Source organism: Bicyclus anynana, chromosome 6 (genome assembly GCF_947172395.1).
Source record: "Bicyclus anynana chromosome 6, ilBicAnyn1.1, whole genome shotgun sequence".
NCBI lineage: Eukaryota > Metazoa > Arthropoda > Insecta > Lepidoptera > Nymphalidae > Bicyclus > Bicyclus anynana.
In genome coordinates, this window is record NC_069088.1 from 16,660,632 (window position 1) to 16,688,265 (window position 27,634).

Consider the following 27,634-nt stretch of genomic DNA (forward strand, 5'->3'; position numbering starts at 1 on the left):
TTGCGGACAGTTTCAATTTTTAGTCGTCGAGAAGAATATATAAGAATAGTTAAATAGAAAATTCCTTAACCAATACACGTTTGTAATGAGTACTTAGGGTAGGCAGTATATTTTTGCACCTATGGAGTGCTTGCCACTATCAGTGATAGATAAGATAAATTAAATTAAAAAGCCTTTTATTGACAGTTAAAATTTACATATACATACATTACATAACCTATACAAGACTATAATAATTCTTGTGTAAAATTCTATTATAACACGTTGAATAACAAACATCCATAAAATTGTTGTTAAGTTTTTCTGATATTTCCAATCTTCTGCGCATTATATGGTTAGAAAACATTTAACATTATGTTCTTCTGCATTATAATATAAAAAACGAAAAAAGAATAATTCATATCGCCTTTTTACCCCTTGATTGAATTCTCAACGCATTTCATAACGTCCGGATGAATGATGGTGTATGGTGATCTTAAACCGTACCAAATGAAGTCTCATGCTGCAGAAATTGACCCTAGGACCGCTCAGTTATATAGCTACTCATATACATCTGTGCCAGAGTGTTGCTCTCAATTTTACAACTCACTCAAGTAGGATATTAACCACTCAATTCTATTGTGCTGATATAATCAATCATTACTTCTACTAATTGATATATCTAGAGGTTATATCGATTCATGTCGGATATGGGTATAATACTTCCTAATAAGGACTAATTCGGATTATTGTAATATCTACTATTAAATATGAATAATGAATCATAAAACGATTATTAATTATTATAACTTTATAAATTTGAATTCGTTTTGATGTCAAAAAGATAGTTGGCATATTTACTCTAGATTTTTTTAAATAATCAAAAAACTGTTACTTTTTCCTTTAGTGATACTTTTCTATCCCTTTTAGTTTTTTAGTTATGCTATGAATCGTTATATGATTAATATTGAAAATCTATTTAAGTTTAAGTGTATTTATTTTATTTTTCAGTTTTATCAATTTTGATAAGTTATGCTTTTAAAAAAAAATTCAAAATTCATTGTTCAAATCATTGTTCGAAGCAGATTTCGAACTCAAGTCTTCATGATACAGATTGGCTTATCACTATACAATACTATATAAATTCAGGTCGGAAAGGTTTTATAAGAATATCCAATAAGTAAGTACTCTATTAAGAGATAATATTGTTTAGTTGTCAAGAACAAAGGTTAATAACAGCTGCGTTTGTCGCCGGGTGAAAGGCGAGCAAGGACGTGTGAGTAGTGTGACCACGCTGACTCGTTAAAATTCGTCGATGAACATTGTCATTTATTATACGTCATAAACATTGGTAACTATTTGTTGCAATATCTCGCTTGCCAACCAACTTTGGAACATCGTGTCCTAATACCTTCTATTGAGAGAGAGCAAGGAGACCTGGTCCTAGTAGGCTATTTAATGAACGACTTGAACATCACATCACATCTTGTAATGATCATGCAAATACCAAATTGTCATTCATACCAAAAAGTCATTAAAAATCTATGATGCTGTATGCCATTGATAGAATATCAAAAACCATAAGCTAGTTTTACGTGTAATAACAACAAAGATTAATTAAAATACATCAAACAAATTAATTGTACCTAAGTCGAAATTTTGTTTTAGTCGTACGATCATTTTAAACTTTTTTGTTTATTTTTTGATTCAGTTATGAAATAGTTGTGTTCATCATTATCAACCCATATTCGGCTGAGTTCGAGTCTCCTCTCAGAATGAGAGGGGTTAGGCCAATAGTCCAATACGCTGGCTGGCCCAATGCGGACTGGTAGACTTCACACACGCAGAGAATTAAGAAAATATCAGGTATGCAGGTTTCCTCACGATGTTTTTCTTTCATCGATTGTGTTACGTTACTTTTAATTTCTTAAAATTCACACAACTGAAAAGTTGGAGGTGCATGCCCCGGACCGGATTCGAACCCACACCCTCGGGAGGCGGAGGCAGAGGTCATATCCACTGGGCTGTCACGGCTCACGGCTACAGTTGTGTTAGTTATTATTATTTATTTGAGAAATCTAATTATTATTTATCAGTCATCATGAAATTCAAGTCTGTACATCATAACAGAACAAACGTGTCCACCCTACATTTCTTATAAAGGCCCGCGGTCAAGCAAGCAAGGCAACAAGTGGTATTGCGGATTTACCCACAGCGAAACAACTGCTATATCGTTAAGAACACTTATGCTATGTTTATTGCAGATTTGTACTAATAAATAATATTTGCAGGCTAAAATCCTTTTTTCTCTATAGTGTCTTTTTTGTGATTATCTGGCGGGTGACCATGCCCATGAGGCGAAATGATGTCTGAATCGGAGCACACTTGTCAAAAAGATGCCTAGCTATTCTTGCATTGAAGATGTCCATATAATAAAAATAGTCTTATGCTTTCTTTCTTGCGAAAAAGGTTATAACTTTGAGCCACGACTTGTGCGAAACGAAAAACATTGGGTTTCATTTTGTACTATAAAATAATATAAGTCATAAAAAATGTAAAAAATATTGCAATTTTGAAAGAATCGATCACTTAATCGGGACAGGATATTTCGTAACATTAAATATTATCGTGATTAAGAATTACAAGTAATAAAAAATGTTACCTACAATTCATGTCACATTAAACAGTATAAACTGTTGGGCAAGGATTTAAAAATACCCAAATTCTTTAAAGATTTGCGGTCAAAATCGAGGGCGGCGGCCTGAGGTATTACAGGTTATTACAATTTCTGTGAATTGCAAATTATTTCTGATTCATTGATATGATTTATTTTGCCCCCAGACCCAGCTTTTAATTTAAATTATTTTTGACTAGCTGATGCCACGTGGTTTTACCCACGTGGTTCCCGTTCCCGTAGAAATATGGAGATAATAAACCTTTAGCCTTCCTCGATAAATGGGCTATCTAACACTGAAATAATTTTTCAAATCAGACCAGTAGTTCCTGAGATTAGCGCGTTCAAACAAACAAACTTTTCAGCTTTATATATTAGTATAGTTAGGTACCGAAGTTAATATTATTTGTATCGATATGATTTGTATGAGATTTTACATTAAATAAAACTTTGTTGGTGTTGCGACACGAAAGATACCGTTTGCTTCAAACCACCATGATAGGCAAGATTGCAGGCAAAAGAGGTGTAGGAAGAAGAAAGAAGTCCTGGCTGCGAAATATAAGGGAGTGGACTGGCATAAAGACAGTCGAAGAACTTTTCCGCTTAGCCATGGACAAGGAAAAGTTTAGAAAACTGATCGCCAACCTTCAGTAATGGAAAGGCACTCTAAGAAGAAGGTGTTGCTGGTATTCACGTCTATTTCCAGAACTATATTAAGCTCATTATTAACGTTCTCATCGTTAATAATGAGCTTACATAATAATGAAACGACAATCTTTTCTTCCTTCGGGTCACATCAGGCGAAGTTTCTGCGCTCGCCGATAACCGCGGTTAAGGCCTACGGCACCTACCCATCAGAAAAAAATGCCTATTTCGCGTGAACTTACGGGCTTTATGGAGCTACTTAATGAAGGGCACATCATCAAAATCATCTTGAAAAATCATCTTTCATTTTATTGAAATGAAAGATGATTTTTCATTGAATTAATAGAAAAAAAATCTAGCAAAAATTATATACCTTCTTTCTTGTTAAAAGAACGTCTATTTATGGAGTGCAACGGTTTGAACTATACAAATATAGAAATAAAATATTTCTTTCGCATGTGACACCTAGCTTGAACAATTAGTAATTATGAAATAATGGTGATAATTAAATGTTACAATAATTATTGTCCTGTTATAGAAGTAACATTATTCGCTATTATATTTTAAACATAATGAAATCCTTCTTGTATCCGTGTTTAGTTTTCTCACGAACCAGGGGTGAAGACTGCGTTCCTACGGTAGTTTTTGTCCGAGGAATGGATGAAAATGTATATATTTTTTTAAATAAAAACATATTATGTCAATTTTCAATGACAAATATACTTTGCGATCTCATCTGATATTAAATAACTTTGCAATCTAAGAGCGGGGACACAGGATACGTTGCGGCGCCGCATCGCAAAGATTTCACCGTTTCACAGAAACTGAGCGGTGCCGCTCCGACGTCGCAACGTCACCCATCCCCGCCTCGTTTCGGTGGTTGCAAGTCCGGAGCGGCGCCGCTCCGCCGCCGCAACGCATCGTGGGCTCCCGCTCTAAATTCACTGAAAGACTTTATCAAATTGGACCAGTAGTTCCTGAGATTAGCGCGTTCAACCAAACAAACAAACCTCAGCTTTATATTTTAGTACTACACAGTACAGTTAATAGCCCGGAGGCTAGCGGATTAGGATGTTTTAACCATACATTAGTAAGGTCTAGCTGTTTTTGTAACTGTCTACTTGCTCGAGTTGCATTTTTACTGCAGGATAGGAAGGCAGCACCGTCTGCAAAGGTTGCAACCGTAATATCCGATGATAGAGGCAAATCACATGTGAAAAATTTTAGTATAGATTTAATTAACGTGTGTCTAACGACCGTAAAATAAATACATATGCGAAATTAAATTTCACGGCCGTTTCATTAATCAAACTGTAACAATGTTCACGATTTATTTAGTCGTGTCTTTTACAAATAATGTAACGACAAAAAAAACAATCTTTATAATTTTGCGTTTATACATCTTAATAATTTGAACCGACTGTAAAAAAGGAAGTACCGATCTAAATGCGAACGTGTGTATCTATACAGTATACATACATAAGTATTGTATGACTGATATTACGTCAATGTCTATTGATTTGATTTGGATATGGTTTACGTTAAATATTTTTCATTCAACATTTTAGTAAGAATTTAAAAAAGATTTGTTTATTTATTAGACATGATTGAGTAGCAAGTACAAGATAGCTAGAAAATTGTTCAATAATACTTATCAAAAACTGAGGCAAAAATGTAAACATATCAAAGGATAGCGAGGGCTTTTATATTACCAAATCTGCTTTTTAGTAGACATTTATTTATTTTAAGGTTAACCGATTGCTTTGATTTATTTTATTGTTCTTACTAAATCTTAATATATATGCGAAATGCGAAATTCATCACAAAATCTCGAAAACCGCTTGATGTACAAAGCTGAAATTTGGCAGGGATGTAGTTTATAGTAAGTAGATATCCATTAAGAACGGATTTTGCGATAGGGCCGGATTAAAGAGGTCTAAGGGCGGATGAAGTCGCGGGTGTCCGCTAGTTCCGTATAAGCCGTGATAGCCCAAGATAACCTAAATAACCTACAAGTAGATTCGAATCCGGTCCGGGGCATGCAGCTCCAACTTTTCAGTTATATGCATTTTAAGAAATTAAATATCACGTGTCTCAAGCGGTGACGAAAAACATCGTGAGGTAACCCGCATACCTGAGAATTTGTTTGATCGCCGATCCGCATTGGGCCAGCGTGGTGGGCTAAGGCTTAAACCCTCTTAATCTGAGAGGAGACTCGAGCTCGGCAATAAGGCGAATATGGGTTGATAATGATGATTAATCATCGCGTATGGCACACGTGTCCACGTATTCAAAGCGCAGTCTGCAGGTAATCTAGAGCAGCGCATAATAACCTGTCATAGTTTTGACCTTTGGTTTCGAGAGGGATAATATTGTCTGCACAATCACTTTTACTCTTTAGTTTTAGAAAACGGATTTTTTAATAATATAATCTGTTAATACAAAAATGCTATTATAAAATATTCTTTTTTTCTCTTCTCTTCCCTACTACAAAACTATAAAGATTACTGTTTCATCATCAAATAAGTATCTATAAGATATTTATTGCTTTCCTTGCAAGCTTTCTGTGTATATTTTTTATTTTATTAGTGAAAACTTGCAATAATATTATTCATTTTCTATTTTGTTTAGTTACTTTTTCTGTTAAACCTTAGCTTTCCGCCAAAATAAATTTTATTGTCACCAATACGATTGCGATTAGGACATTACACCAATGCTATTGCGATTAGGACATTACACGTTACACGCCTGTTAACTATACAACTGTCAAATCTAGTATTACGTGGTGTATTTGTTACAATAAGTCGAGCTACGAATTTAGCGTATACGTTAAATAAACAGATTAAAGCCCGCATTTTAAATAAATTAAAAATTAACTCACATCACCTTATTCATTTTTGATTAATAAAGAATAAGATAAAGATAAGATAAATATACTTTATTTGCACACCACAAAGACAAAAACAAGTGAAATAAAAAACAAATTAAGAAGAGATCAGCATACAAAAGGCGGCCTTATCGCTAAGTAGCGATTTCTTCCAGGCAACCTTCGGTTTAGGAAAACTTGAGGACATCAGCAGGTGGCGTAAAACAAAAATAACCATAGTATTAGTAATACACATACATACAAATAATTTACATCCTAATACATAAACAATATTACACAAATACCTACAATAATGAATAAAATACATATCAAAATATACTAATAAATACCTTATATTGAAAAGAAATAATATATACAGATCGTCTTTACTGCACCAGATAATGAGTCTTTACGGCATTTTTAAAAATGTCCAGTGTCTTTGATTGCCGTATGTTTAAAGGGAGAGCATTCCATAACTTAACGGCTTGCACAACGAAAGAATGTTTATAAAATTTCGTCTTATGCACGGGTAAACATAGAGTTAGTAATCGACACTGTCTCAGTTCAGACTGCACTCCCTGAAACGTAAATTTCTCCTTCAGATACACAGGAGATTTTGGATTAAACAACATACAGTACAAAAGTGAAAGTACATGCAGATCCCGGCGACGACGAATAGGGAGCCACTTGAGCTTCTGACGGAATTCAGAAATATGGTCATATTTGCGTAGGCTAAATATGAACCGAATAGCAAGATTTTGAAGTCGCTCAAGTTTATTGAGTTGGTCCTCAGTTATATTTAGATAGCTCGCGTCCGCATAATCTAAAACCGAAAGAAGAAGAGAATGTGCTAACATAACTTTAGTAGGAATTGGTAAAAATGATCTTAAACGTCTCAGTGAGCCAAAAGTAGCAAACATCTTTTTACTCAACTCTTTGACATGCACGCACCACGACAACTGGTTATCAAGATGAACCCCAAGATCTTTAACTGTGTCACAAAAAGGAATAGTGGTACCATTATACAAAACTGGCCGGAGATCTACCCAATCAACTCTTGAGATGAGGGCAGGACTACCAATAATAATGGCCTTAGATTTTAGGGGATTTACCTTAAGCCCATACTGTCTGCTCCAGATATCAATTGCGCTAAGGTCACAGTTTATAGCAGAGACAGTTGAGTTTAGGTTCTCAAGAGATGAAGAACAATACAATAATTGAAAAAAGAATTAATAATTGAGAGAAGAAGAATACAATTATTCTCAAAATGTATTGAAGCACAGAAGATCACTTTATTGAACAACTGTATTTTTGGTGTTCATAAAATAAAAGCAAATATAATCCAAATATCTAAATAGAAATTATTTGAGTTAAAAGATCACAAGATCACAAGAGATGCTAAATACATAATACATAAATGAAAAAAATTTAAACTATTCAAAACTCTTAATTGTTATCATAATATGATAACAATGTACTTACTTATATGAATTCATATTTTTTACATAAGAATTATACTGTTGTGTAAAACATACGATATTGTTGAATGTGAGCTAGAAAAGTTCATGGTAATTATTATTTTATTATTTAAATATTGTGGACATTTACCCAAATTCAGGCTGGCATGGCAAAAACTTTTATAGAGCTAAAATTATTCATTGAAATTCTAATTTCTGATGTATTTTAAATAATAACATGATTAAAGTACGCAAGTTTCGTGGCCTGATAATATTACACCGTTGTATACTATTGACTCGCTACATTGATCTCTTTATAAGCTTTCATGTGTGAAATTGTTGCGCACGAAACGAAATTTAATCAACATGCAATATGGGCAATAAGTGTTCAATAGGTTAAAAGGGGTATATAAAAAGATAAAAAAGTATATTAGGCCGTTGTAAATATTTTTTTAATGTACAGTATACCAAACCTTTTAAATTCAAACCATACTTTTCAAAGAAATTAAGCACAATCAGAACTTTCTTACATAGATTGTTTGATAAAACTCACTGTATTTCAATTTTTACCGCCAATAAGTATGCTGGTTGAATAGTGGATATACTTAATTTTATACAATAAATTAAAAAAAAAGATTTTAATCATAAGAAATTCTATAAAAATTACAGACTTAATACATAAAATTTGTAATTAATGTTCATCTGTTATTATGTTAGAAAGATTACTTGAAAACCTTCCTTCGCAACAACATAGAGTTCCGAGCATTGTTATAAGTTAACCATAATGCACTTGCATTGTTTTCGTCGCGGCTTTCGAGATTAAATTAAAGATTACATAACCAAGCATTGTTGAAAATTTACTGGCAGTCTTTGTTTAAATTGTAACTCCTTTACCACTTTCTTTACATATCTATTATTCGATACAGAATAATTAAAAATAAATGTTTAAAACAAAAAATGATTTTTGTTATCTTTATTTCAGGAAGAAGGCGCTTCACGTATCAACAGACGACATCCAAGTTCCAGTAGAAGTCCTACTAGTACAAACAAACCAGAAGATGTACAATCCACACCTAGGCCGAGAGCCTCAAGAAGAGGTGACCGACATGAAGAAATTTTACCGCGTGATGTTTCCCGAACTAGACAAAGAAGTAAGTCGCCTGAAACCACTTCCTCAGTTGCACCAGACTTATCTATCAATCAGTCTGAAAAAAGCGAGCGCTTCGATTCAAGAAGAACAAACGTTCGATCACGCAATAAGCCGGTAATAAAAGAACAAAATTTTGATGCTACAGTTAACAGGGAAACTTCAGTAAAAAGTAGATCACGCCAGCTTACTAGGCATTCTACTACAACAACCACGCCGACTCCTATTCCTGATACTTCGAATGTTAATCTTAGATCTCAAATGAAAGTGGCGGATTCAACCACTGTTGAATTATCCAAAACTGTACAAAAAGAAACAACTGCACCTGGTAGCACTAGTAAAGAGTTTAGAAGAAGAAGTTCAATAGCACAAGAAATCGAATTGGTTACTCCAACACCTGCACGAGCACGAGGTCGTATTAACACACGAACTAACATAAGAACACTCGATTTGGATGTTTCAGGCACCGCAAATGCACTAACAACTGCTCCTAAAGAGCCAACTACAGCAAGGAGTAACGATCTAAGAAATTCTAGGAAATTAAGATACAGGACACGACCATCAGAAACTGACACAAACTTAACAGGGGAAGGAATTATACTAAATGAAGTAAAATCTAGTCAAACTAGGGAAAACGTTACTAGTCAGCCCGAATTAAAGTCGGTTGCTTCATCAAGCACAACAACAGAAAAGAATATCAAGCTAAGTACTGAGAAGTTAACTACAAAAACAACTACTGGGAGGCCAACTAAAGTTGTCAAACGTCCGTTATCCCGGGGAAAAGCAAAAGGAATTGTAAAGGAGGCAAAATCAAAAGTTTCGGATGAAATAGGTGAGGATGATAACTATCCTCCAAACTTTAAAGCATTGATTCAAGCTAAGAATGCATCGGTGAGTAGAATCATCTGAATCATCAATGGTCAGTTTAGTTATTAAAATAGGTAATAGGTATCTCATATACTCATATCACTGTATAACATGTTCGAGTTAATAAAGAATGCACTGAAAACAGAACTTCTGTTTGTTTAATATAACTAACATTGTTCCATACTAACATTGAATGAATCATGTCTTTGCAAACATTCATTGAAAACTTTGTACATTGTTCACATAATTGGCATTCATAAATAATAATAAAAATTTCAGACACAAGCGAGCTCTCCACCCAGCGAGAGTTTGTCAGTGAAAGCATCACAAAAAGTATTTAAAACCCATCCTACTTCTTCACAATTAATTATCACTGCTCCTGACACAGAAAAGCATTCTCGGGTAATATATAACAGGTCTATTTTTTCTATACATAAACATTTAACTGAATCCCACATTTCATAAATCAATAATACATTTAAAGACTTTAACACTATATTAAAAGAGTCACCCGCCACATCGTCATCTTCATAAATGTATGTCATCGTCATTACATAATAGGTACTATAATTTTGTTCAAGTCATATTATTAATACATATGAATATGTTTTTAAATGATAACTAAAACTTACATTTCAGCTACGCAATAAAAAAAAACTAGAAGACGATAACGAGATTAAAAGTGATGAGACTACTCAAGTTGAAACGACACCACTGCCTGATCAGCCTAAAGTAAAATCTGCAGAATATAGACTACGAGGATCTTACACACCAAGAAATAAAAAGTCTAGCACTTTTGCATCCTCTACCAGTTCTTCTAGAAGTTTTAATCCAGTACCACAGAGTAGTTACAAATTTACCAGAAAGTTTAAGCCTTCGTCTACTGAAGTTCCAAAGACCGAAGTTTCATCTAAAAGTAATCGTTCTGAAAATAACTCGGCTAAGAAATCCGTTGCGCGGTCTTCATTTTTTCCTAGGAGAAATATAACGAGAAATTTTAACGTTAGCACAGAAGCTCCTAAGCCCAGTGACCCCATTAAAAACATTAATGACAAATCGGCTAATATTTTTAAGGCTAAGCAAACATTGCCCAGAACTTCTTATTATTCTAGATTAAGAAGTACCAGTTCGACGTTGTCAACAATATCGAATATACAAGAAGTAACAGAAGCTATAACAGTAGCAGAGAAATCAGAAAATACTGCAGATACACCTTTAATTTTTACAAACTCGAATAACCCAACAAAATCTTCTAAAGATGAAGATAGAGTTACCAATGAAAGTCAAAAATTTATAATTACTGTTAATAGCAAAGAATCATCAGAAAATAGCACTGATAATGAAATTGTTAGTAAGATGGAGGAAAGTCAAAGTAAACCAATTATAAATGTGATTAGTACTACCCAAAAGTATCACGCAACGTATAAAGAGAAAAACAATGACGTGGGTTTGGAGGAACAAGGAAAAAGCACAATTACAATTCCCCCTATAAGAAATATACAAACGAGAAAATATAGCCGTAAACCGTATAAAAATGTGCACACGACCCCAAGATCCAAAGAACGCAATTTAAAAAAATATAGCGATACCTTCTCAAAAACGACTGAGGCTTCATCGAATGGCGTAAGTATAGTGAGATTTATACACATTAGGTCAAAAATTAGTCAGTGTAAGAATTTTAATACTTTTAAAAAGAATATTTGCCATATCTTTTAAGTAATATGATCAATTCACTTCTAATTAGTCGGAAAATACTGTTTTAGGAGTTAGTACGACAAGTAAGATTTAATTAAATTTTAGTATTGTTATTTTGTTACAACTAGAATTATAGAGAATCCTGGCTGAAACCAAATAAAACAATATATATATCTATATATAAAAAAAAGTCATACATAAATGACGAATGATCTCAAGGTGCCAAATCTAAACTGAGCGTAAACTAAATGTGCACACCTGAACACCCGTGGTACAAATATTCGGTTATAACTACGCAGTTTTATCTAATCGAAACTTCAATCAAAATCACTGTACAGTTAAAACTCACGGGCACTTCATACGTACGATTTAACTTAACCGTTCGACTGTTCAGTAAAATCATTGTGCAGTTAAAGCTGCACTTCCATAGCACGGGTTTTTATTTGTCACTTTTCGCTCCTTTACTTACCTATGACGCCTTGTTAAGGTGTTCTTTAATTGTGTCGTTTATGATTACCAAATCTATTGTAGATAGTAAAATATCGCTAGGTACAAAAGTGAACATAATATGATATGATTTATACAATCAATCAATGAACATAATCAACTCAATCATTCGAGCGTTATATTTGACACATAAATACTTATTTTTTAACACATTAAAACTTACTAATATACTCATGTACATTTGGTTTTTTAACCTACATTTTACAGATATACGCAGAACCTGAAAAAAATAAAAACAAATTTAGCTCTAAATATCGTGCCTCATATCTTGATAAACCGTTTTACAAACCTACCGTACCCTCAATCACATCATCTACTGTAAGTAACAACACAAATTAACCTCAATTAATTTGTCATCTTTTTTAATATATAGTATAGTACCAATTATTGTTTCGGTAAATTTTACAGTATAGTATTAAAGTAAGATATATAGAAAAAGTAAGAAATTATAATAAAACAACACAAAGCCGCTTTATGAAATTGGAATAATTCCTTTAGAAGTCATAATTTAAGTGTAATAATTTCATCAAAACTATTTGATGTTTCAGTATCAGGGAACATTTTTCTAAGACTCATATTATAACCTAATAATGTAGATAATATAACATAATCATAATTAATAAATTAATTCATTTCATCAATTCATTTCTCATTGCTAAAGGCATGGCTGAAATTCTTCGTGACAGACCATCTTTTGACAAAGTCTGTCGAGGAGCCAAACTGGTTTGAAGAAGATTTTTTGGATGTTACGACTGAACAGATGCCGAGACCAAATGATACATCTCCGATTTGCGTGCATGAACCCGCCTTAGTACCGGTTAATGACATCTATTAGTCTAACAACACTATCCAAGAACATTGTGGCATTTTCATTTGCACTACTACATAATATAATAAGTAACACTAGGTTAATGTAGATGTTAATAAATTAGCTTAAACAGGAGTTGAAAATTGCATTTAAGATTTTTTGATTATTAACAATAAGCATTTATTATTTAACCGTTAAAATTACCAAGTTATTATTTAACGGTGCGCAGCACATGTTTATAATATTGTTATTAAATTTTTTTATATTAAATTAACGTAATATTATACATTAAATTAACGTAACAATAGGCATATCGTTTTTGTAAGTTTAAAAAATTAAAGTACTTAATTAATTTTAAAATATTGTTTCAATACTCATCAATGAACGCTTTTCTCTAATTTGCAACTACTTTCTGTCTAATTTTCATAAATCCAAAAGTAATAAAGAGGCTTTGGTCTGCGCACATTTTCTTTGGGCTCTCGTTATCTATGTCACATTTTTTATTTTCTTTGCTGTAATTTTTACAAACCTTTTCTCCATATTTATGGGTGAGATGAACTCTTATTTCAGGTAGAGGGCGAAGAATCACAATTAGGGCCAGACATGAACGTAATTTCTTTCACTAAGACTGCAAGGCCACCTATGTCAGCTGACCTTAGACTTTCTGAGAACATGGAAAAACCATTACAAGTCATGAATGTTGAGGCATCGAATCATTCACCTTCAGTTACTGTATCGATTTTCGATGCTCTAGCTGAAATACTTACATCCACACCTAAACCTCGTATTTCCTCTACGACTACAACACCGAAAAATCAAAACATTAATAATGATGTTAAAGTGACTCTCAACGGCGTGAGTAACAATATTAATGTAAATAATGTCGAAGGCTTAAAAAGTCAAGACACTTCAACAGTTGTTATAAACACCATTGCTAATTCTGTACAAAGTGAACAGACTACACCAAATGTGTTTAACCGTGTGCCGGTTGCGGATACTACTACACCATCACAAATTGAAGATAAAAAAATTGCTTTTGTGAATACACCAACGACACTTCCCTTTCCTATTCCTTTTTCCACTACACCTTTCACTTCAAGGAGACCATTCGCTATTAAAGTGCTGTATGCAGATACTGAACCAACTACCGACAGAACGACTGCCATTGTTACTTCAACTCAGCCATCAATTGACCGCCCAACAACGGTATATAACAAAGTGTCTGATCTTCTTTTATCTAATGATAAGTTAGTTTCTTCTGGACTAACAAGCATGCTATCGGACAATATCAAAAATATTATTCAGAATATGGACGATGATAGTAAAGCTAGACTTTCTGTGGATATGGTAAAGTTACTTGATAAAATTATTCCAAAATTATCAAGCAGAAGTAGGAGCTTACAAGATGATATAGACTCTATTCCTAACACGACACCTTACAGTTTGGAGGATATTAAAGATACTGAAAATGTTCAATTTGATGTAAACGATAGTTTAAACTTTGTTAACCAAAATAACCTCCAAAATGTAGGAAGTGAAAATATTGTAAATAGCACATTTGAACAATCAGTAGCTGTTACAAGCGTAACAACTATTGCTGTAAATGGCTTTTCTTCACTCGAAAATTCGGATATCAGATTTCCTACTTCTGAAAATCAGCCGATTCCGACTGAACCAACACTAAATGATGATAGAATGCGTAGTTCAACTTTATCTAGAACTTTTTTAACCTCCAGTACATCAGGCTTAGAAGCTTTTATTGCTGATAGCAGTCCGAGTTTGAGTGTGAATGATGTTACTAACAAACCTGATCCCGTACCGTTCCTAACAAATTTTGAATTAAATGACTTTGATTCCCAGAGGACCCTAGATAATTTTACACTAAATACAAACAATGCTTCCTCTAAGTCTTTGCAATTAGAAGAATTAGAAAATATTGATAATATACAAGACCCAAGTCAATTATCGCGGCTTCAGTTATGGATATTATCGAAAAAATCTCGTGTTTTAAAAATGATCGAAGACTTAATACGGAACCATAATGATGAAATTGCAAATGCCTCATTGACAGAACTAATAAGTGACTCGAATCAAAATAAAATATCTCTGTCTAATCGTTTGACTGAAATTGCAAATACTATGAGACCAGATACTACAACAATCATTTCTGACAGTAATACTGTTACAACTACAACGATGACTACGACTTCTTCCTTAAACTCATCCCCAATTTCCTTTCAAAATACTGTATCTACAACTGCACCAACATCTGAGGCAAATCTTGTAATAACAACGACGTCAGTTCCAACTACAACTGCTTCATCTAGTTTTATACAAAATGAAACAACAGCTTCACAAAACGCTGCTGAAACAGCTGATGCTATTTCTACTACCACTCCTATGGCTATTGCTGAATCAACTACAGTTCAAAGTAGCCTTAAGAATTTAAATATAGTAGAAACAACAACAGATGCTGAAACAATGCAAACAACTGCACTGAGTATTCCAGAAACAACTACATCTGAAGCCACAACAGAGCCAAGTGTAACAGACAGTTTAGAAACAACAACCACAACAGGTATAGAAACTACTACAAACGCACTTCCAAATATGACAAACTCAACCGATGTTAATAAAGTAAGCAATCAACTCAACGTCGCAACTTCATCATCTATTCCGAAAAAAGATTATGTCATTTTTGGAATACTACCTAATAATACAGTGGTACGTAAAGATCCTAACGACGATGCACTGGAAACATTAACAGAAGCGAGTCCATATATCATTTACGGCGTACTACCAAATAACACAGTAATACGCAAATTCCCTAATGGAACTAGAGTACCACGAATCATGCAAAAAATTGACATACTACCAATCAGTCCATGGAGTTTAAGAAATCCATACAGCCCCATCCATAACATTCCGGCCATTGTCAGACCGCGGTCTAACCTTATCCGAGTTTCCACTAATACTGTGACTTCCACAGACACCTCAAATAACGGAACGGAAAATAAATTAACCACCGACACTGTAAATAACCTACAAAATACGGTATTAATTTTTGTTGTTTAGCTTGAAAGCTGTGCTTGGTGCTTAATTTTCATCTGCATATTATGTAGTGCACATAGCAGGGGAAAAATGGTGATGGTGGTGTTCTGGTAGGCGGAGCGTGCCTTATGCACCTTAATTGCATCCCTAAATAACCTCGCAAAGCTTAACCTTCTATTTCATAATTGCAGATTTCTTCATCGGCACTTAATATAAAAGATAGCAGTTCATTGGGTTTAACTACTCCCACAAATACGCCGCCTGCTGAAATAAGCACTGCCTCGCATGTTTTAAGTTTACGCACAACTACAATGCTACCTTCTGTCGATGAGATTCTGCTTAATAGCATATCTTCGGCCACTAAAGAGGAGATGGTCATATCCTCAATGACAAGTTCTACTCGCGAACCAAGAATATTAACACTGGATATCGATCCGGAGGTATAATCATTACTTAAATCCTGAAAATACATTCTTACACTTTCATAACTCTTAATATCATACGCTTAAAGTTTACAACCAATTTTTAGTAATTAACATCTTTTACATTTAGATTACGATTAAATTAATAAGTACATTATTAATATGCTGCATGTTTTAACTCCAAAATGATTTTTTAAGGTAAGTGATGGTGAGGGCTTATTTGTATCTTAACGCAATTTTCATTGTTCTTTACCTTGCCTAAACTGAATATTGTGATTATTATATATAATAAAATACGGTATTTATGCATTACTCTGTTACAGACAAAACAAATTCGTACTGAGAAGCCAGATGGCGAAAATGGAAATGCAGTGTTTAAATTTATACCTATAGATGAAGTTACTGTACCTACTCAAGAATCAAATGTATTGAAATTAGCTTCTACAAAAATGCCTAAAGTAACTACATCTGATATGCAAACGAGTACAACAACATTTGCTACTGAATCAAATACACCAACATTGCAAAAGCAAAATTATGTAAATAGTAATGATTTTACGGCAATGACACAAAATTCACAAGCAGTTCAGACCACTACAATAAATGCTGAAACTTCTATTGCTGCTGCAAATACGGTAACACCAACTACTATCACTACAACGTTAGCGCCGGATACAACAGAAATAATAGTAGCTTCAATATCAACAACTGAAAGTTCCCTAACAACATCATTTTCATGGCTACCAATAACAACCGTTGTACCAACACTGACTACACCTGTATTAACCACTGTGATGCCGACAACAGATGGATCACTAAGTACCACGGTACAGACTACAGCAAGTGTTTCACAATCTGCGAATCAAAGAGACGCAGAACTATTACAATCTATACTAGAACAGCTTGATCGCAGACCAAAAAAAATAAACAGCTTTGGTGAGACAAATCAAGCTCAAGATAATCAACTAAGAGATAATACAAAACTATTACAAGCCATTTTGTCAGGTACAGGAAATACTAAAAGCAAGCAAATACAGAGTACAACACGATCTATCGAAGATGATATTAGGCAATTCGAAGAGGACACGAGATTATTAAAAGCTCTTTTGATAGCTACGGGTCGTAATCCTGCTGACCTCAATTTGCCAACTTTGAACAATATAAGGACCAGTACAACACCTATTACAACAGCACAACCATTAATCACTACAACAATACCACCACCGACAACAACATCAACAACGACTACCACTTCTACTACTACAATGGCACCAACAACTACGACTACTACTACAACAATGGCTCCTACAACAACAACAACTACTACTACCACAACAATAGCTCCTACAACAACAACGCCTACTAGCACAACAATGGCTCCTGCAACAGCTCCACCGACAACTGAAAACCCATTTACATTAAACGACGATCTTAGGAGATTACAGGAAGATACAAAACTCTTGCAAGCTTTATTACAAGCTACCAAAAAACAGAATACTGGTAATTTACCAGTAATATCGGGAATCACTTCGAATGTTAGAATAGCATCAAATCCTTTAACTACGTCTTTAGGATCAAATCCAACAACTCCTGTTAATGTCCGTCCTATATATACTACTCGTCCTTTGCCAGAATTGACAAATAGGCTCAATCCTGGAACTATCACCGTTTCTACGTTACAGCCTCAACAGTCAAGTACAGAAGAAATTGGAATATCTACCACATTTCGACCCTTTAACGAAAGAGCGACTACAACTATACGTAGTGTAGGTAACTTAGGCAGTACTCCACGACGCGTCCAGCCGGCAGGATTTACTATGACTACTGAGATACCAAGTACGTCTACGTTTTCCGATGAAGAAGATTTGCTTTTCTTACAAAATTTGGTAAGTTGACACTGACTTTGATTTTTTCTCGTAAATACTTTTTACGTCATCTTTTATTCGATTATTTTTTTTAAGATCAATAATTTGCTATTCATGTTTATATACTGAATTGTTTTTGTACATTTATATCATTTCAGAAATCTGTGTTAAGCTCACAAAACGGCGACGTAGACCCAGAAACAGCGCTCGCTAATAGAGTCATTGCGCTTGCTGTCGAAAGAAGTTTAAATGATATACAGGGTGGAACAACAGCTACTTCTACAACTAGCAGACTGACTACGACTAGACCAACAACTACGAGACCTACAACAACGAGAAGAACGACAACTACCCAACGAACGACTACGACTCCACAAATACCGCCTTCATTACAAGCGGATATCAAACAATTCGAAGAGGACACTAAACTATTGCAGGCATTATTGAAGGCAACCGGACAGGATCCAACCAAATTTAATATACCGACCCTTCCAAATACTAATGTAAGTTTTCTCATGTATAAACTACTAGCGGACGCCCGCGACTTCGTCCGTGTGGAATTCAGTTTGTTACAAATCCCACGGGAACCATGGATTTTTCGGGATGAAAGTAGCATATGTGTTAATCCAGAGTGAAAGGTATTTCCATTCAAAATTTCAGCCAAATCGCTTCAATAGCCACACTTACACACATACTTTAGCCTTTTATAATATTAGTGTGATAATTTAGATAGTAATATCTGTGTGAAAAGCACGCTCGGGAGTTTTCTATCACCATAGCTGTTGCATTTACCAAACAGTGCTGCCGTTTACCGGTCTGAAGAGAATATTTGTCAGTAAAATCTCATCATCATCAATAATTTGTGAGTGCATAAGACCTAACGTAACCAAAGACACCTAAGCTTAACGCTAATGGAAACAGCCCCCACATTCTGTAATGTTACAGCGCTGTGACATTATTGGTTTCCATGGAAACTTCGTTGTTAGTGATGTTTTATTTTTAGCATCCAATAGAAATAAAGTTCAAATTCTAATAAATCTTGTTATAGGCGAATATTACATCGACGAGAACGAAATAGCTGAATCACACAACAGCGCTTTACATGATGTGATTTTTATGTGCTCTACGACGCAATGCTTGTAGATTATTCACTTTTCCGTAAATAATAATAATTACTGTAAAACCTACATGTAAAATACATTTTTATTAAATTTTTAACTTAACCCTACATCCAGTAGTCACAAGTCCTGGACTTTGCATGGTGTTTTTCTCTCTACCACGCGATGGACCCGGCACCTGCACGGTGAATCCATGGAATGCTTAGATATTCGTCTCTCATTTGAAATGTAAACTTTTCAGAAGGTGGCAAATGGAAGACCTTCAGATAATGCAATTATCACGACAACCAATAAGCCGTATGGGGCGAAAATAGCTGTTAAGGATGATCTCAGGAATGAACAAGATGATGCTAAGTTACTACAGACATTGATTAAACTCCAAGACGCGCAAGAAACTACTACACAAAAAGGAAAAATTGCTCTCACTGGTAATATAATTGAGTGTTTAGTATAGTTTTATGGCGAATATCGTCGGGCACCCTTAATTTATTTATTTTTAATTTGATAATTGAGTGTATATCTGTAACGATATCTAGCGAGAGGTTGAAATATATTCAATTGCATTACATTAAACATTATGAATTTATTTTATAGGTCAAACAAGCGATGAAGCGTTAAATAAATTAATAAATGCTCAACCCGCTGGAATGGTGCCCGAAGCAACAAAATCATCAATTTCGTTGAGTACTGAGTACGGAAATAGCAATGATGCTCTGCTGGCGGCACTGTTGAAAGAGCAAGGATTTGGACCAACAACGGCAAGTTCTTTGGATGAACAACTTCGACTCTCTGTGAGTCATCACTTTCAATCTTTACTCTAGAATTTAATCATCTATAATACTGCTAAATTAGCCTAATAATGCTTCCAAGCTTATTTTTCATTTCGTTTTACCTTCATTATTTTCTTAAGTAAAAATCTTGAGAATAATCCATATAGATATTTGAAATTGGCCGATAACCTCTGAATCACATTATAAACAAACTCTTCAATTTTTAAAGTAACCACTTCTAGTCCGGTCAATTTTACACCTAAAATATACCGGATCGATGAGGACTTTTAAAATTTATTTCTAATTATGTTTTCAACGATTATATACTAATTACCAATTTTGAGTTTTATGGGATCAACGTAGCCTGGGATGTCTAAATTAATTTAAAATCAGCCCTCATATTCCATTTTTAATCCAATAATCTCCTAATCGAACTATAACCTCATAGGCTTTACTCAACCAAGTGGTAGTTACGCCGAAGACTAGGCGAACGACGACACCACCGCCACCACCAGCACCGAGGCGGCCAATATTAGATGGCCTCGCGTGGCTATGGCAGCAATGGAGAGAGACAGCTCCTGGATCTGGAGAGCCAAGACCTAGCAGAAGGCCAGCATCTTCAGCCAGACCTTCAGTGACACCTTCCGAAGCGACAAGCTCTAGAGTCAACTGGTTTGGCTCTGGGCCTTTCGTTGGCAATGCCGACGAAAGGCCGTCGTCAAATAGAGTGGGTTTCACATCTCTTTTGCTTAAACTATGTGATTGGGGATGAGGTGGTGGTTCCTAGCCTTAGATTAATTGTAATAAATTAAATAAACTCGCCTTAATTTTTTTATATTTATATTTTACTTTTAAATTTACGTTTTGTACATAATTTACTAGTAGATTTATTTGTAAATATGTAAAAAAACTATTTCGGAACGCATCACGTGCGTCTATATAAAACTTAAAATTTCCTTTCACTTGTATTTACATTGTATAGCAAATTAACATCATACAAACTAAGAATTATTAGAAAAAAATGTATCCTATTGTTTAGTTAGATTAACTACTTATTTAAGAAAGTTATTTATTATTCTAAATGATGCTTATTGGCTAAATTAAGTGATCACGCGTTATTATGCTACAATGTTTTCAAAAAATTAGTAATCTCTATTATAGGTATCAATACTTTGCGAAATCAAAATTTCCTTTTCATTACTTAGTTTATAATTCATGTGTAAATATTGTTACATATAGGTATATGCGCTAAATATAAAATATATATTTCAAAATTCTAATAAATTTAGAAGAATTTTTCCTCGTGTCTTATTGTTACTAACTCACCATCTAAAATGTCACGAATTTATGAATTGGATTGCACTGAATCGCACCTTTTAACATTATCATTTAGTTAATGTTTACACACTAGAAATCAGTGATGTACATGATAATTGTCAATAACAAAACAAAAGCACCAAACAAGACAACGCGCAACAATACCTGAATAGCTCCATTATGATCCGTATTTTTATAATATACAAACTAATACCATAGTCCAATGGACCAACTATATACAATAAAGGTTATGGGAGTAATTACGGGACGAATATTGTAAATAATTTTGTATATTTTGTATAAATTTAAACGCTTCAAATTCCCCGTAGAGTGACAAATGTAAATAACGTGAGTGTTTGTGTTGTAAAAAGAATCCTTCGGTGAGTAAGTGTAAAATAATATACAAAAATATAACACAGCACATCTAAATCAAGGCACTCCTTCTAATGTCATAACTCAATTAACTAAACTGCTGTTGACTAATCTATGTCTAATTATACAATTGTTTGTACATTTAAATTACGGGCTTACAAGAAAATTGTAAATAATTATAATTAAAAACATTTTCAAATAACTTTTATTTTCGTTAGCACTTGCACACATTTAAATCATTCTTGCATGTTTGTATATATTTATACATATATTACTTTTAGTGTTTCGAGTTTTCCAAATTGTATTGTAATTCACTTTTAAATTTATTATCCGTAACTAATTTAACTTGATTATTTTCTATTTTATCTTATTAGTCTAATCTAGTCATATTCGTCTATTGTGAATGAATGTAAATAAATAACTAATTTGGCTGTGGTTGATAAAATATTTCTTTAAATATTTACTCAAATTTCTTTAAATACTAATTATTAATATATTCTTACTTTGTATATATTTTTTCTTTTTATAAACATTATCTTAATCGTAATAGATACCTTTGGAGCCTCCTAGTGCAGTGACTTCGGAACAGGGACCCGGTAGAGGTCAACTCGTGTCGGCAGCTATTAATGTGACGAGAGCTTTCTCACAGTTCCTAGGAGCTGCTATACAGGTAACATCAGCTTATAAATAATATGGATTCTGTCATCATTGTCAGATGATGCCTGCTGGACATCTCTCTTTTGAGGACTTTCCAATACCACAGTCCTGAGTCCTGACCCACATGCATCCAGCAGCTTCCTGTAAGCTGCTTGTTGTCGTTGATCAACCTGTATGTCAATATATTTTATTGACTTGATAAAAATTACAATGGTTTATAGTTTTCAAGCTAAATATGCATTCACCACTATCACCACCAGCACCATTTAAAAGTACTTCAATTTGTTATAAAATAATAAATTAATGAAGTTGAAAGATCTTGAGAAGGTAATTTTGTAAAGGAGCCATTTATGTCATAGGTGGTATCCTATTTAAAAATGCTCAAGCAGAATGTTCCATAAATCGTCAATGTTATTATTATACAACACTTTAAAAGAAGATGTAATGTTTATACTATACTGATTGGCTTTTCATTATAATATTTATTTTTCTAAATTTTAGCAGATTTTTTTCAAGGTGCCACAATATTGATCAGTAAGTTTTAAAGGTAATCAATGTTAATATCAGCTTTTGTAACAAGCATCATCTACTAAATTATAACTTTTACTTCTTAAATCTATACCATATTTTTTATTTTATTAGCGTCAATAAATTTTCGATATTGTAACCTTTTTTTTGATATTTATGTTAATTATACTGCTTTTGAATTTTAAAAATACCAATAATAAATACCAATAACCAATTCCCAAAATAAACTGTTCATCAAAAATGTATAGTAACTTTATAGATTGTGGTTTTGCATTGTACAAACATGTCAATCTTTGTCTTTTTCTTAGCTATTAAAAAATCTCCGATATCTAATGTTTCTACGCAAGAATCTTTTTAAAAGCTTAGAGTATATTGGATACTTTTCTTTTATCTTTCTATTATACTATCTTTATCTATCTTTATCTTAGATACTTATCTTTTACGTCTGTCATTCCAGGGTGCTGCACAGACTGTGCAGAGCGTCATCCGAGCTGGTCAGAGAGCGGCGACGGATGCTTACACCAATGGTTCTGGTTAAGACTGAGGACTGAATGTTGGACGGAACTGCCATGGACTTGAAACTTTTCCGAAAGTGTCATAGTACGCACTATGTGTTGGAGTGCTCAATGTTGTAAATATTCGCTTTAATTTAGGAGCCTCGAGTATAATTTAGGTATGAAGCAATATTGGTTGTTAGCACCTTTGGTTAGTGGCTGAAGTAATGGCCTGTGTGAGATTTGTTCTGGGTAGTCATTAGTTAGAAATAAATCAAACCATATTATCGTAAAATGTGTTAGGTAATGGTTATTAGATTGTATAAACCAAGTTAGTTTTGAGCTTTATCTGAAGTAACTTTTATTCTATGAGAGCTTAAGGTCATGAGTGGTGGACTCTTCAGTAGTCAACTTAAATAGAGCAAGTAGTTTTCATTTGACAAAATAAAATAAAGAACAAGTTTAAATTTAAAATTTAAAATTCTGACAATCCCTCGACGCGCACGAATTTACTTAATTAACGACTCTTTAGTCGAATTTAAAACTCGAACGAAAAAACGTCATCCTTGATTTTTGTTATGCACATTTTTTTTAATACTTATGAGATTATGAACTATTATAAATATCTTCGATTTATAATATCAGAATACCTACTCGTTATTTTTAATGTTTGCGTATTTGTATACTCTACGCAATAAACTAACATTAATCATTCAATAAATTATTGTAATTTATTAATAATTTATTTTCCAAAATCAGAATATCACTTGATAATAACATATTGTAATCGTAATTTATAAGCTTTGTATTAGAATTTAAATACACAATGTAACTCTGTGTTATAAGCTAATTTATATAATTTATTTTTTGTTCTCGTATTTTGTACCTTTTCTGACAGTTATTGTTCTATCACCATTCTATCATTGTCATCTCTGTTTTTAAAATTAGTTTTCTGCTTAAATTTTGGTTTAGGCAACTGTTAGAAAAAATACACAATGCGACAGCAGTACCTACATACCTAATTACTGTAATTATTTCTAAACCTTTCCAATTTCAAGCAAATACATTTAGTTTGTATAAAGTATCTGAAATGTCTACTCATCACTAGATTTTTGATTAAGTCAAATACTCTTTGTGGTTCCTTAAATTTAATTCCTTATCTTGTCTTCTTATTTGTTTGTAGAAGTATTATACTTATTTTTCAAAAGATAAAGATTCTCTTTAAATCGCTTCAACTGAATTTATTCTTATCAATTAATTTTAAGTTATTTTAATGAAATAATGTACAGACGCGTTATATCATAAGTTTTCAATTAATTAATTTATTTTAAGTCTTAAACATGTGCCATTTATGCACGTGCTTGGTTTATTTCTCCATTTTCCCTGCTCTTATTTATTTAGTCATACATTTTGTTTAAATTTTGTAAAATTGTTTACATACGCAGAGCTTTTGTATTTATGCCGACATTTTGTTGGGCATTTAACGTGCAGCGATTTTGGTTAACAGAACGTTATAACGACATACAAGTAGTATGTTAACACATTCTTAAGGCTAAATTATACAAAGAGAGTTTCTGAAATGCCACTGACAATATCATGCAGGGTAATATACGTTAGGTTATATGTAAACAAAGTAGAGAGAATAATCTCGAAACTATAATTTCAAACGAATTTGAAGAAACTCTCATTGATTACATTTCAGCACTTAATTGTTTTATTTTGCGTAATCATTTACATTACAAAATCCAACCTAGGCGTAGCGACAATTAGGGAAACCAATTATATCTCTTTAATTATGGTCCAAGTTGGGACGCGCTTTCTAAGTGTTAGTCTATATTCTTGCCAGAGTCATTTGGAAAATGGTTGCGGGAAGGTTCAACTCTTTGCGTCGGCTTAAATATTTGTCTTCTGCTTAAGCTTACTCAGTGGTCAGCCACGGATCTAGGTTCAATTTTGATAAACCGGGCAGGAAATAAATTATGGCAACCAATCGCAGAGTATAATTTTGTTTAAAAACTCATTATGTAGAGAACTATTTTGTGATAGAAAAAACAAGTATCCTTTAATTTAGCATTGTTTATTACCGATTATTATTAAAGGAAATTAGTCAATAACATTTTTTAATTTTATGATTTGGGCGCAGGGCGCCCACTAGTACCCTCTGCTCCGATTTGAAAGATACGGGCTGAAACAAAATGAATATTATAGGTTAATAATAAAATAAAACGTGCTAGTCTCCTGTAAGTCCCAACGCAAAATTAGGGAATAGAGGTTCATGTTTTATTTACACGTCGAATAAACCAAACTATCTGCTTAAAAAATAGGCTACAATATAAAATTACATAGGTTAAGGTGATACTATTAATGTATATAATATTAGTCGATAATGTAAAAAGTTATAATAAATTAATTTATATTTAATAACTATGTTGTATTTTTTATTATTAACCTTCCACTAATGAGTCTGAGATTTATAAAAACTAAATAATTAGGTACATGTTTACAGCAAAATAATTTAATTGTATGTTTGCTATCAAAAACCTGCAGGTATTCAACATGACCAATTTTATTGCAAGTTGCCATGAAATACCTGGAGGCGTATTTCTTAATGTATACCTGACAATTTTCTTAATTGTCTTTGTGTGTCAAGTTTACCAATTTCGCATGAGCCTAACTCCTCTCATTATGAGAAGAGACTCGTGCTCAACAGTGAGTCATATATGGGTGTTAATGATGATTATGACGATGTAGTTACTATTACGTCTAACTACTAACATGAACTTGATGTTTTATCTATATAAACCAAATTATTTTATTTTATTATTTTTGTGTATACGAGTAAGTAGTAAAGATACTCTCTTTTTAGAATTTAAACTATCGTGAGTGTTATTCATATTAATTGATTATGAAACACAGCTAAAACTCACATGATATTACGTCGGAGTATGCCCGACTAGTTTCGAACCCATACGGGGCCCTTAGTCATGAGCTGGTTCTGGCGCGGCACGATCCAAACTCACTGACCAAAGATACTCTCTGACCGAGTTAATCATTATTTATTTCGATAAACTTAGTTAATCGAAATAAATAAAGATTACCTAATTATTGAAGTAAATGTCAACTAAACTATTTTTTGACAAGTTTTTAAAGTAGCTAGGTACTAAAAGTTATCGAAAGTTATTAAAAAGCAACTTTGACTTCTAACCGCAGACAGGAATTTTAATACTTTCAAATGCACCGAACGGGGAATGAATATTCATGCTTAAAAGCTTGTTTTGATTAAATTAGATTTATTTTTTGCTAGATGACCTTGTAGCGACGACTTTGCCAGGACAAACAGTTTTTTGCTAACTCACAAGTTTCACAAATGCCTTTTTTCTTTTACTAGTCTACGATATTTTATAAATTTAGTATCAAACAGGTTAGTTGTTGCAACCTTGCAATAAGAACTTAGTTTTATTTTATTAGTATCTAAGTGATAAAAAGGTAGGAGCATGTAGAGCAACAGAGAACACGGTAAAGTGGTGTTCCCATTAAAGCCCATAAATTCAATTTAATTGAAATTAAGTCAGTGGGCGAAGATTTTTTGTATAAAGATTTCGGCTCTTTGACGGCCTCCGTGGCGGAGTGGTGTGCGTGGTGGATTTACAAGACGGAGGTCCTGGGTTAGATCCCCGGCTAAGCCGATTGAGGTTTTTTTAATTGGTCCAGGTCTGGTTGGTTGGAGGCGTCGGCCGTGGGTAGCTCAAGTTAGCCCACTTTCATTTTAGATTGTATCATAATTTACCATCAGGTGAGATTGCAGTCAAGGGCTTAACTTGCATAAAATAAAAAAAGGCAATATTCATTAAATGATGACATAAAAAAAACCTGACAAAATCACAGAATCATGATTATTTTACCTTTCTCTATAAAGGAAAGGAGAAATTGAATGGAGCTTAGAACCATCTCGCTGCTTCATGCGGGTTTGCGGGTAAACTTTTTAATTTTTCACTTCTAATGGGCATCAAGCCCATCATCATCATTATATCAGCTGATGGACGTCCACTGCAGGACATAGGCCTTTTGTAGAGACTTCCAAACATCACGATCCTGAGCTGCCTGCATCCAGCGAATCCCTGCGACTCGCTTGATGTCGTCAGTCCATCTGGTGGGGGGCCAAAGCTACAAGTCAAAAACCACATTATTAATAGGTTTAATAATAATAATATTTTCTTTTATAAATTTTTAATAGTGTTTTGTATTTTATTTTTGTATATCAACATTGATAGCAAATAATAACAATCCCTTTATCGATCACTCTTAAGATGTTAATAAAATAGGGGAATGTAGAGCTATTATCAAGATTAGATTAGTTATTTATTGTTTATTAAGATCGGACTTTTGTCCGAAAAT

General features: G+C 33.5%; 1 protein-coding gene across 14 annotated transcripts in view; it reads left to right on the forward strand.

Moving 5' to 3' along the window:
• LOC112047618 (mucin-17) overlaps nucleotides 1–25,663 on the forward strand; it is a 107,354-nt gene extending 81,691 nt beyond the window's left edge. For 3 of the 14 annotated variants that reach the window (XM_052882069.1, XM_052882068.1, XM_052882070.1), the window contains 14 exons: nucleotides 8,604–9,659; nucleotides 9,915–10,037; nucleotides 10,275–11,258; nucleotides 12,045–12,155; nucleotides 12,499–12,654; nucleotides 13,216–15,699; nucleotides 15,888–16,136; nucleotides 16,442–18,004; nucleotides 18,142–18,486; nucleotides 19,343–19,529; nucleotides 19,696–19,892; nucleotides 20,320–20,598; nucleotides 22,111–22,230; nucleotides 23,203–25,663. In XM_052882069.1, the coding sequence (XP_052738029.1) occupies nucleotides 8,604–9,659; nucleotides 9,915–10,037; nucleotides 10,275–11,258; nucleotides 12,045–12,155; nucleotides 12,499–12,654; nucleotides 13,216–15,699; nucleotides 15,888–16,136; nucleotides 16,442–18,004; nucleotides 18,142–18,486; nucleotides 19,343–19,529; nucleotides 19,696–19,892; nucleotides 20,320–20,598; nucleotides 22,111–22,230; nucleotides 23,203–23,283 (7,935 nt within the window). In that variant the 3' untranslated portion in view covers nucleotides 23,284–25,663. The remainder of the gene's footprint in view (nucleotides 1–8,603; nucleotides 9,660–9,914; nucleotides 10,038–10,274; nucleotides 11,259–12,044; nucleotides 12,156–12,498; nucleotides 12,655–13,215; nucleotides 15,700–15,887; nucleotides 16,137–16,441; nucleotides 18,005–18,141; nucleotides 18,487–19,342; nucleotides 19,530–19,695; nucleotides 19,893–20,319; nucleotides 20,599–22,110; nucleotides 22,231–23,202) is intronic. The other 11 variants (XM_052882076.1, XM_052882075.1, XM_052882078.1 and 8 more) reach the window with 11 other exon arrangements.
• The last annotated feature ends 1,971 nt before the right edge of the window (nucleotides 25,664–27,634 follow it).